This window comes from Protopterus annectens, chromosome 9.part0 (assembly GCF_019279795.1).
Source record: "Protopterus annectens isolate FY-2018-M chromosome 9.part0, PAN1.0, whole genome shotgun sequence".
NCBI lineage: Eukaryota > Metazoa > Chordata > Ceratodontiformes > Protopteridae > Protopterus > Protopterus annectens.
In genome coordinates this window covers 949,706,048-949,719,344 of record NC_056743.1, presented here as the reverse complement: position 1 = coordinate 949,719,344, position 13,297 = coordinate 949,706,048, and the positions used below count along the sequence as shown (strand labels likewise).

The 13,297-nt window shown below is 37.0% G+C and overlaps 1 protein-coding gene across 1 annotated transcript in view; it reads right to left on the bottom strand.

The window, feature by feature from the left end:
- Positions 1–10,135, bottom strand: part of LOC122810916 (oxysterol-binding protein 2-like) — a 421,889-nt gene extending 411,754 nt beyond the window's left edge. The window contains exon 1 of the mRNA XM_044082458.1: positions 9,878–10,135. Coding sequence (XP_043938393.1) covers positions 9,878–9,990 — 113 coding nt within the window. The 5' untranslated portion in view covers positions 9,991–10,135. The remainder of the gene's footprint in view (positions 1–9,877) is intronic.
- Between the last annotated feature and the right edge of the window lie 3,162 nt (positions 10,136–13,297).

The window sequence follows — 13,297 nt, the reverse complement described above, 5'->3', positions numbered from 1 at the left end:
GTCTCAGCTATTCACTCCTAAAGACACTCTACAGGTTGCTTTGCAGAAAACTTCTGTAGCATGCTGAGCATGTAATGGCTGTGGATGTTTCTATCACTTATTTTTGAGCCTTGTAATATAGTCATTATGTTAATAAGCCTGTTTAGTGTGAATGCCTGAAAATCACACTTATCTCATCACACAATCAACCAAAGGTGTGCTGTGCAGCTCGTTCAATATCATTCACTTGCATGAGTACCTGCAAAGAGCAGTGCACATGCATAGATGAAGCAATAACCCCAGCAGGGTTGTGAGGAAATCCGGAATTGTATTATGGATTCTGGCGATGCTAAAGGGCAGAAATTGAATCATAGATAGGTACTGTGCTGCTGTCACAGTTCTTAGATGCCATAGTTCACACTTTAACACAATTCTGCAATGCTGTGGATATTTGTGCTGACTTATGGTGGGACTGTGACTTATGCTAACAAGGTGCTTGTAGTTTCAAGTCATATGTTGGCAGCAACAGCATGTATGGCCATATGCAGGCTACCATTTTCCTTTGGATTGTGACCTGACACATGGCTATGGCTTCTGAAGGTACTGAGTGTTGCATGCCTCCCATATGGTGCTCTAAAGAGTGCAAAATATTTCTGTGCTTGCTGTACAGAGGCCACTGACAGTGTCTGCTGTTTGCACTTATGAAAGATCCCTATATGAAGCTGATGCATGGCCCAGTCTTGGTAGGATGGTGACTGGTGCTGCTACTACTGGCATCTATTATGCTAGTAAGTAGTGCAAGAAGCACTATAATGACCTGAAAAGGTGTCCTCTTGAACTTCTGTGCCAAAGGGAAGACAAAGTCAGACACAGTGTTCCCAAGATGTGTAGTTTACGTGGGGCAGGTCATTGCAGTGTTAGTTTACACATAGTTAAAATAGCCCTTATAGACCACTCACTTCATGATGCCTGTAATTCTTGTTACTGTTTTCCAGTTGTGGAGTAGATGGTGGAGAACAAGCTCCCATATCTCAGGAGGATGGATCCTCTCTTCAGGCATAAGGGTGTGTACTGTTATCTTATGGATAAGTTTTGTATATCATAGCAGCATTGTATTACCCAGTGTTGTAATTCTGTACAAGAAACTGTAACCCCCAAATCTGATACCACTATAGTATATATGCTGGCATGATAAGCCACATGCACATTGGAGATGTTTAGAAGATGCACATAATCTTCCTTTGCAAACATTTGTCCAATGCAGCATGCCTGCACATTGTGGCCAGTGACACGTGGTGCCTAACATGCAGGACTATTGTCCCAGAGGCACTCTGGGGACAGTAAAACAAAGCAAGAAGCTCTCTGCAAAATATGTGGAGATTATTATGTAGGCAAGACCAATCGGGCTTTGAAGGATAGTGTGAACATATTAATAACATCCACAAACAAGACACCAGGAATGCTCTTGCAAAACATGTTATCATGAATGGTTCCTCTAACTATTTTTATGTTTTTAGTGTTATAGTTAATTAGACTTAATGCTAGAGGAGGTGACATCATGATGGACAAAAGCAGAATGTTTAGAAACTAAATGGATCTTGGAGTTGTATGCAGATCATGGTATGCACTTAAATGGCTTTGTGCCTTTAAGAACTATTTTAAGTTCATGGAATATAGCCCATTAAAATGGGTATTTAAGAGATGTTCTAACACTTTACAGGTAGATCTGCAAAAGTGGTTGTGATAGGTTTGAAAGAGCTAATCTTTTATTTTGAATTTATTGTTTTTTAATAAAGTGGTTTTATACATACCTGCTATGTCGGCCAGATATTTCTTTCCTGCATTTCATTTAATTGGCTGTGTATCACTGGATGCCCAACACATGCTACTTCCAACTGATATACAGATGGCATTTGGAAACTACAACAGCTCTGTCCGATAATACATAGCTTACATTACAGTGGTTACAAAACTGCTGACTGCTACCAGTGCTACCACCAGTGTCTTCTCTGTCTTTGATATAACACACTTGCAAAGTATTCCTGTTGGTCAATGTAGGTAGTAACAATATGCATGCCCACATGGTGTATATTGGTCCTTGTCCCACATGACGTGTCCACAGGTACAAAATTCCCCACCCCGGAGTTAACTGTTATCATGCTACTACATACTTGTATGCACAATGCCCAACAGAACATATGAAATTCTGTACCTAGTCAGCAGTATGGACCCCTTTGTACTAGGATCCCTAGCAGCTGTTTAGTTCATTTGTAGGTAACTGTATTTCTGATCATGAAATGCAGACTGGAGAATATTTCTCTCTCTCTCTCTCTCTCTCTCTCTCTCTCTCTCTTTCTTGTTTACTATATTCCTTTTATTTTCTTGTTTTATAGACAGATTTTATTTCTCTACATTTATCCTACTAGTTTATGTAGTGTCAGCCACAGTTGTGTCTGTGGTACGACAGTGTCCCCTGCAATGATATGATTCCCGGCCCTCTCCTGTAGCTCACCATCCATCTCCAGGTCTGCCTCCCCAGTGAATGATGGCAGTGTCTCAGTGACTTCTGGAGGTTGATCATTGAAGGAGTATGTTGTTTCATCCCTCTGATGACACTAATAATGGGTTGCATTTTGATATGCAGCAGGAGATGGAGGAGATGATGGCAGAGCTTGTGGATCAGTGGCTTGATGTTTGCATTGACTGCCTGGAAACATTGCTTGGATAGCTTGTAGATTCTCACCACTGCCTGGCACTGCCTAATGTGACATCAGAAGTAGAACCCAGCATATAGGACCATTATGATGGCAATTGACTTCTGACTGGTCCCTCTGTAGGAAGTAAAGTCAGGAACTGTAGAGCACAAGAGATGCTGCCATGTAACATATTTGGTCTGCTGTGCCCTACCTGTTGCTACTCTGCAGAAAATGCCTGCTGTGACTCATGAAAGATTTAGCTCTCTTACCACATCTGTGGAGGACTGTTGGGTTGCATATTATGCTGAGTAAGAGATCTTGTGCTGTATTCCAGATGTTGCTGCTGGCCAACATTTGAACATCTAGTCTTCCAGAAGTCTTCCAAATATGAAGTAAAGGATTCTTGCATTCCAGTGGTTCTGCTGCCCTTTATGAAATGCATAGAGAATGCTATAAAGGTTTTGCCTCATATTATCCATGTGAAATTGAATGTCATGATTATGAGTAGCACACAATTGTTTTAGAGCTGACATTACAACACTAAGACATTAGCCTTTTGGCAGCCTTTTCAGATCCACTTTTATTTTAAACGCAGTGTAGTACGTCAGTTCCTAATGTGATTCTGACTTTAGTTTTATACAACCTACAAATATAAGGTTCTCAATTCTGCTTACAGGTTTTCTTGCAAAACTCTTAAGGTGTGTCGGTTCTTAGTCTTATACAAATAATTGCATATCACATGAGCTAGTGGTCTTAAAAAAAGGAAAAGACAATGTAACCTGTGCAAATCTGTAAACACTTCAAATAAAATCTAAGTTTTTGCTATAACATTTAAAACAAAAGAAAATCAAGTGAAAAACAAAAGAAAATGACCCAAAGGATGGTACCAGCATGGTGTGAACAGTCATAAGGTTCAGTAGTGTTAGAATATTTATGAATCTGTAAATCTGTAAAATATGAAATTTCTGAGTGATAGTTATAATTACTATTATTATTTTTCTTCTTTGTGTCAGAAGAATAAGAACATCACCTATTATTTTATCTACTAAAAGTATGCCAGAAAAGTCTATCTCTCTCTCTCTGTCTCTCACACACACTCACACACACACACACACACACACATACACTCATATAATATATATATATATATATATATATATATATATATATATATATATATATATATATATATATATTATATGTTGATTTATCAAACTGAACAAGCAACATGCCACAACAGATCAATGGCAGTATTTTGAAAAAGCGCATACTAAAAAATGAAGAAATATCATCATCAAAACCACACCACATAATTTATCTGAATATCATAGTGCTATGAGAATGTTTTCTAAGATGAGGTTCTGAGTTAAGTTGAGGAGCGAGGTAAGATTAAGGTTACCACACAGTAGTAAGGTGGCCAGGAGTGAGGGACTTTGTCCCCTGCACTGCCTTACTACTACATGCTAGCCCAAACCAAAACACTGTACCTTCCCTCAACAGTAACTCTGGGTCTTACTGTCTTACCATAGAAAACCCTTTACTGCAACAGTATCACTACACAATATACTCAGAGAAAAACAACAACAGACATGCACAACATTAAATGTATCCACTTACTTAGCACTTATAGCCCTTACCCTACCCTAACCTACATATACTCACACAAATACTCTCACTACCTAATGCCAAATCATTCAGTATATCAGCACATTTCAGCATTAATAGCCCATACTTACCTTACACTCATGCATTAGATCTCCCTTCTTACTATATCTTTAATATCCATTGAAATGAACATTGACTGTATTTCAGAGTCATTCACTCCATCAATGAATTAATTAATTGGATGACATTCATATCTATCTACACACACACACACACACACACACACACACACACACACACACACACACACACACACACACACACACACATATTCATAGATATATAGATATATAAATATAGATACATATCCAATTGTAGGTTGTCCAGCATAGATTCATTTGCAGTTATGTCAACCTCTGTATTGTTGGCATATGCCTTTCCCTGTGGTTTTTCAGATCACATAGTTTATTGTTTTTTGGTGTGTTTAGTTTATGCCAACCTTTTTTGTTTAAACTACTTTCTGTCAAACATTTTCATGGCAACTGCATACATACATGCATAAATTTTACACTCTGCTTTAACAATTAGACAAATTATTGACTGAAAAATAGTTGAGAACAATTTATCAAAGGTTTGTTTTGTCGATTAGGTCTGCACAGAGATCAGGACTTGCTCTTCACTGCAGGATCTAAGTTAAAGCCTGTTTTGGTGAGTGTGCATTGGGTTCTGCAAAGAATTAACATTTTGCCCATGTTAAAGCCCATTCTTGTGTTTTGATGGAACTTGCTTTGGTGTTTTACAATGGCTTTTTCTCTGATAGATTTTGAGAAGCCATTCATGCTATAATTGTTTATGTATATATTCTGTGAGCATGAAGACTGAGGTGAAATCGACTTCCTACCCCACTTCAGAGTACCCATGTTAGAGCAAATGCTGAAGTTTAATGATTTGTGGTTGACATTATGTGTGTGACCATTCTTCAGTCAGTAATTGAGCGAATGAGGCTGAAAAGATTTAGAAACTAAGAAGTGAGACTTTGTTGAATACTGGCAAGGAAGGATATTTGTAGGCCATATAGAGTTTGCATCTTTTATCTCAAAGAGACCCTTTAACACCTGATCAGAAGGGGGGCTACTGACTTAATGTCATGTGGGGGGTGTTAGTCGTGTGTGTGTGTGTGTGTGTGTGTGTGTGTGTGTGTGTGTGTGTGTGTGTCTTTAATATTATGTTGGAATATTTCGGAGCACAGATGCTCTCAACTGCCCTTTATTTCATACAATGTTCCTGATTTTGCTTTATATTTGATCTGCTCCTCAGAAAATTGTGTTTTTTTTCTGACAAAAGAATGAGGAATGGTCTACATCCATGATGTTTTTGGTCTGCACATTGAGTTTGAAGCAACAAAATTTCATTTAGCCTGCACTTGTGTGTGGGTCTAAATGACAGTAAAGTTTACTTTGACTTTGATGTTATGTGCCGCAGTATCCACTTGTGCATTGAAATGAAAGTACATAATTTATTTCCAATTGATAAAAAAGAAATCATGAAAAATACTATGGCAGAAGTCATCTTGCTTATGCTACACCTCAGAGACAGAAAGATCCTGGAGGGGTTATATTTAGGCCATAAGAAAAGGGCAATTCTCAGCTGAAATTAGATGACAAGATCCAGCAGGTCACATTTAGGTCCCACACTAATCCAAGCCTGTATCAGAGTAACTTCAGAGAAAAGGGGAAGCAGATAGTCCTTACGCTGGGCATGGGTTTCTGGGTAAAAAGGTCAAAGAAATGATATGGTGGAGCAAAATGCTCAAAAAAACTTATTGGGGTGGAGTTCTGGCAGTTACAGGTATGTTAAAAAGGTGAAAAAATTTGAAGGAAAAAGCTAAAGAGTAAGACAACTATGAAAACAAAATCAAGAAAGAAATAATCTATCTGGATGGAATAAAGCCATGATTAGTGGAAAACCGGAGAGAAGTACTTAGGAGGTGTAGGGAGTATAGTGTGTCAAAGAGAGCCCATGGAGTCCTTTGAATAAGGCTCCATTTCACAGTATGGTCTTGTTGATTGCACTCAGAAATATGAGTTGTATATACAACACAAATGAATGAGCACAGATGCAGTGTGTGGAAAAAAGTGACTGAGCCCTTCTGTTAGGCTTCCAATTGAAATCGTAAGACTTGTTTTCAAGAATCTCAAAATTCTAAACCCATATATATATATATATATATATATATATATATATATATATATATATATATATATATCCTTGACCTCATGTTCCCCAACTTGGCTTCTGCCTGTACCCCATCTTACATCTCCTCATTCCTAGTTAAATCTAAACAAAAATCAGCCATCTTCTCTATAAGGCCAAGTGGAACTATCACAACACTAAATGAAACCATCCTTATGGACGTCTCTGTGGCCACACTAATTCAGCTTGTACATTTCTCAACAATCCCATATAAACAGACCCAAATGAAAAAGATCTGCATTTTTCTTCAACTTTGTGCTGCGCTGAACAACTGCATAAAAAAAGTTAGTACTTGCTTGCCCTAAATACAGTCATAAATTTAGGAATAAATTTCTCTGATGGACCTCTGTTATTAATAAACCATATAACAAAAGAATGAAAATAATTTGTAAGAAAGACCCACCCCTGTACCTCAACACAGCACCAAAACATGCCAGCAAGGTAAATAGGAGGACTACTACAAAATGAAAGTTGAGCATTAGCTTCAAAGTCCCGCAGATACCAAAAGAAGCTGTGAATCTTTCTTCAGTTATGTCAAAAATTAAATAATAATGCCCAATACAGTAGTAAGCTTATCAATAATGATATAGCACATTATAATCCCAAGGATATAGCCAATACATTAGCAGACAAATTTAACACTAACTTTACCCTGACAACCATCACTGCTGCCTCAACTATCACTGAAAATTTAACTTCTCCTGAAATCACAGTGGAATAAGTCTAAGTGTCCCTGCTCAGGCTAAAAATAACAAATCCATTGGACCAGACCACACACCAAGCTGCTTTATCATCAGTATGTCCTATACACACTCCTACTCAAACTGTTCATCCTTAACCTATCCACAAGGTTTCTGCTTTATGCCCAGATAACAATCACTGTAACTCCCATATACAAGGACAGCTCATGCACAGGCCCAGGTAATTATAGGTCCATCAGCCTCTCCATCCAGCCTTATATGCAAAGTCATCAAAAGTGTCATAGCTGAACCCATTAATGCACACATATGCACCTTAACTGATTAAGAACCCACTAATTTTGGTTTTGTGAAGGGTCAGTCCTGATTTTCAAGCCTAGAAAGCTTATTTGAAGAGATGTGGGTATTGTTCTCTCATTGCTTGCTGTTTATCTCACCCTGGCCAAGGCACTGTACACTATTCCTCTTTGCTGACTTTAGAGAAAAGTAGGATACATTTAACATAAAGCCTTTTGCTATCTGCTGGATTGCAAATTAACTATGCAATACTAAATAGATCCTGCAAATACTGGAATATGCACATACCTGCTGCATTGAAAAGTAGTCTAAAACTAAATGCCAAAAAGTGCAGTATAGTATTATGTGACAAAAAAATCTTTTCCCAAACCATACATTATAAATAGTACTCCTCTTCAGGCAGACATGATCATAAGAAATCTGACTAATTAGGTGGCAGCTATCTCTCATTGGTCATTTTTTATCTTGCCTATTTCATTTCCAAAGGAATATTCCTAAAATCCTAAGAAGTCATCATAAGTGACCCATAATCAAATACAATGTCCTGATCAATATGTACAAATACAAGTGAATGACTCAACGGGAAAAGCTGTGTGGTGAAAACAGATTTCCATGGTGATCAAAGGGGAGTTTGTTGTCAACATAGGCTACAAGATTCCTAACTAGAGGATCAGTTTCAAGGACGTGTTGTCAATATGATAGGTGTAAGAAGAGTTATGCTTGCTGATGGATATGATTCTGAGTCAAAATAAAGTTGTTTGCTCCATAGTACATGCCATGTCTAGAGGCCATATGAGTTTTACATGTAAAATAATATTGGGAATCCTGTATCAAGAACTTTATGACACTCATGGTAGATTTGCAAAAAATATATATTAATGTTACTCCCACACTGGTCTCATCTTGTTCCAGATCTCTTATTAATCATAATAAATATAGTGTGTTAGTATTAAATTACATTCTTTCTTTATTTCTGCACTTCACTGTTGACATAAAGGTTGATATTTCCTGTTTTAAATAGAACACACTCAACCTAAAGTAATTTTGACATAGTTATTAATTTCTTCTAGTTTGCACTCTGCCTTCCTTCCTTTTTCTTTCTTCTTTTCTGCCTTTCTTTTTTTCAGTTCAAAAACTATATCTACCAGTAAAACTTCCATATTTCAGAATATTCTTTTAACACTCTTAAACCCCTGCACATTCATGTTATGAGCCATCATCCATTATTGACCCTGTTGCAAATTCCTCTGCTTTTTGTGGAAAATTGGACATTTCCTTTGACAGCCTTTCTGTGATGTTGCCTGCATCACTGTTTAGAAATCCTTCAAACAGTACTGAATGCATCTCTTCCTCACATACTTTAAGCTGGATTTCATTTACTAGTATCTCCCCTACCTCGTTTTGATGTTACTCTTTTTTTCTCCTCTGGCCTTCAGTGAAAATTGGATATTATCCGATCCAGGCCTTCTTGGAAAGCAAATGTCAAATAAATAGATAAGTAAAACTATTATTTTCTAGGTTAAGAACCTTACCAGGATGGTCTAATCTGTTTTATAGACAGTAGTGAGGTACTTTACCAAATGCCTTGTTGACACAGAGATAGAGTTTGGGAATAGCTCTGTCTCTGTTTGCAATGGTGCTCACCGGTTTAACTTATTATTTCATATTAATTTGGCATGACATTTCTTTGGTGAATCTACATTACATTAGTTCTAGTATCCCTCTACCCTCTAGATACTAAGCACAAGTTTAGTTTTCAAATGAGACATCATGGCTTTCATCACTGAAATGAGTTTAATATTTGCTGGTTGATTTTAATTTTTGTCACTTTCGAGAGAAGCAGTCATCTATATAATGAAAAGTGAAACCATGGGTACATTTGTGAAATGCAAGTTACATTACAGAAAGGATTACATTGTAAAACAACACAGAAAGATTCATTTACAGCAGCATTTCTGCAGAAGCAATATGCTACATTATCTTTAAAAACTTGAACAGCAACGTAATCAAAGTATTGAATTAAAATATATTTGTAGCTAAGAATATTAGCTTATAAAACCAATCAGGGTTGTGTCCCTCATTTGATTAAACACTATACCTCTCTCTCTCCCATTTACACACCATGTAGTACATTGGACAATAAGCACCTTTCAGCGCTCATTGTTTCTGTAGCAGTTAAGGATTTTATGGGTTCAGGTTGCTAACCTGAGGCCCACCCCTCCTCAGAGGGTGAAACACTATACCACCATGTGGTAAATATAGCCCATAAACCTAGCATCAGTTTAGTAAAATTGCTATTTTCATAAACATGCATAGTATTTTTTTATAAAAAATCTTTACTTTTCTTACCTATAATACTGTAGCCATCCATCCTGGATTATAAAAAATCTGTTTTGATATCTGAACAGAGCATTTGTCCATTTTTGAAACCTGAATGTTTTAACACTGTCTGTGTTGGCCATGATGGAACTTTCTTAATACACTGTTATTTTGGCAGCCAGATTCAGTTAAGCGTAACTGAAGTGAAAGTGTTGACTAAAATGATGTCAGCATTATTTCCTCTTTTCTTAAATCCCTTCAGAACTGTTACCTGAATATGTGCCTTTATGTAGGAAGCTCATTTCCTGCAAAAGTACAAACCACAGAAAGTCAGGTAGCTCACATGAGCTGACTTGAGCTTTCATTATGTCTCCAGTTGCACATGACTGAAAATATGTTTTGCTTCTTCTTTTATATCTTCTGTCTTAAGTAGTTCTCAAATTGTTTAGTTCATACAGAACATGTAGTACTGAAGCTTTTTCAAACATATTTCCACGAATGCACGTTTCTTTGAAGAATTATGAATATATCAGAACTAATAGTTTAATGCCTAGATATTGCTTTGTAGATCTAAATTTGTTTGACTCTCTCTCCTTTCACACAGTAATACAACTAGACATACTTTCTGTTGAAGTTTTTTCTTCAAGAAACTGAACATTTTGTCACTATTAATTATAATCTATGTTAACTAAGACTGAAGGCATAAGTCATTGAATGAAAATATTCATTTTGTGATTTCCTGCAGACTAGTTTACCAGAAGTTGTAACTGAAAAGGCTCTGACAGGCATCATAGCAATATAAATGAATAATTGTTAGTTACTGAAGTTACGACAAACTCACAGAATTTGTTGAGTCTGTACACAAGGTTGGAATTCATAGACGTAACACACAGATCAGTACCAATTAGCACAGTAGTAGGCATGCACAAGGTGTGGGTGACTCTAAGATACAACATATTCCTGAAAGAATCAAAGCAAGGGCTATGTAGTATATGTTAATGAGTGCACAATGACATGGAAATGAAAAGCTACATGCTAATAAGCCACATGAATTTTGCATCTGTTAACACCCAAAATGACAGGCCAATTCAGAGACATATAAAATGGATTCACTCTGCCATGGCACATACCTGTTTTGAATACTGAGATAATGGCATCATCAACAAGAGCAATGCTAGCAGCTGCAGCTACAGTAGTATAACAGCCTGTGTTGGTGGCCAGCATCAGGGCCTGTGCCTGCAATGTAGTGCATCACAGCCATCTGAGTCCATGGAGGGGGAGGTACAGACAGTGCCTAACATAGCACTATCTCAAAGACCAGCAGATTGTGGGCTGTTTATCAGTACATAAGGAGAATGACAGGGACAGTAACGAACTGTGTCACCCACAAGTGGAATTTGGGATGACACATGGTATGAACACCTTTTTGTGTACACTAAAGTATGTAAAGCCTGTACTGAAATTATATAAATCTAGGTTATAAAATGGGTACAAAATGTTATATTAGTTAACAGAATGATTAACATTTTCTGGTTTCTTTTGATTTGACGTGTTTTTGTCTGTACATATTATTTTTCTTTTGAACCCTTTTTCAGCTAGGTAGGATGTTCACAAACAGTTTAAAATCTTGAACAGTTTAAACCATTGTCATGTTTGCAAACAGTTTAACACTAGTAGTTCTTTAAGACGAGGAGTTAGTAAGTGAGGTTTAACTCAACTAAACTAATTAAGCTATTTGGTATTAGCCAATAAGCAACTAAAGTCTGGTTTGAAAATAGTCTTTAACTGTCTTTAATGCTTGTTTTAACTTATTCTGATGCAGTCCTTGACTTGTAAGGACAGAAGCGCTTAATCTTATTTTGAAAATAGAAACTAGTTTGCTTTATCTCTTTTTAGATTCCTACTTGGATTTGGAGACTTGCACTGCACACTACACTAGTCAGCACTTCAGTGTATTTGTAGTGTGTTTGGTGACTGTTGGACCCCTTTTCTCATTTAAAATATATAAAGCCTTAACCATCTTAGATTAAGGGGCATTTCATTGACAAACAAACAATAAGCTAGGGAAATCTTAGTTATAAGTCTCAATAATCTTAGACCATCTCATTGACATTGGAAGAGCATAGTACACCTATAGAAGTAAATTTACTATATGAGATGTTCAAATGATTACTGCTGAAGTAGCCATAGCTATGTACTTCTCCTTTTGGCTTTTTCCTGTTAGGGGTCACTATAGATGAAGGGTTACATACTGACAAGCCAGCTTCTGAAGCTACAAGGCATCTTCCATGCACACAAACATTCAGTCAGCTCAAACTGAGCCCTGAAATTACAAAGCTAGGAACAACAAAAAATAAATGTCCACACCCCGGCATAAAAATTACACCAAAAACTAGGAATATAGAGGGAGGGAGCAGTTACTTCTACACTGAACATTCAAACATCTACTGTTATGGTAAATTTACTTAGACAACTGTACTAAGTTCATTGTATTGATCACTACTGTAGTAGCCAGAGCTATATGGGTAGATTATCCTAACTAACTACATTTGGGTAGTGGAAAAAGAGTCCAAGATAACCTGGAGAATGGTCCTAGCTAAGCCTGAGCTGGATCTAAAGAAGGATTCAATATTACATTACTTTGTAACAGTATGTACATAGCACCAAATAGCAGCTTTCAGAATACTTCTAGAGTCCAATCCTTTCTAAAAAGACAGAGATTAAGCCAAGGCCCTGGTACAGTGGGCCTTAACACTGCCTGGAATAGTTTTGTTATGGTGAGTATAGCAAAACGTAATAGCCATAGATAACCATTTGGAAATAGTCTATTTTGACACAGATTGTTCCTTCTTCTTACCTTCACAAGAAATGAACACTTGATTTAAAGATCTGAAAGATTTACTTCTGTCAAGATAGTACCTGAGTTGTCTGTGGAAACTACAGTAAGGAGTATCCTTTCTCACTCATATTTTTATGTTCAGGAAAGAAAATGGAGAGATGGATAGTTAGGCTTAAAGTAAACTCAGATACCACTTTAGGAATAAACAAAGCATTAGTTTTCAGAGAAACACTGTCCCTACTGAAAATGAGATATGGTTGACTCACCATAAGAGCTTACAACTCAGATACCTTTCTTGCAGAGGTGAGCACAAAACATAATACTGTTTTGCATGTTAAGAACCTCAAGTCAGCCAATTTAGCTGGTTCAATACTACAAGTGATAGCTTCTGTAACACAGAAATAAGATTCCAAGGTGGAGCTACTGGTTTTCGTGGAAACCTCTTATGTAAAACCCCTTACAGAAACATTTTCAGAAGAGACTGAGTTGAAAGAGGAGGATCCATGAGCAGATATGCTAAACTGGCCAATTTGAACTTTGACAGAGGAAAAAGAAAGGCCATAGCTAGTAACTCACAGAAATATTGTAAAACCATGGAACAACAAGCCCTG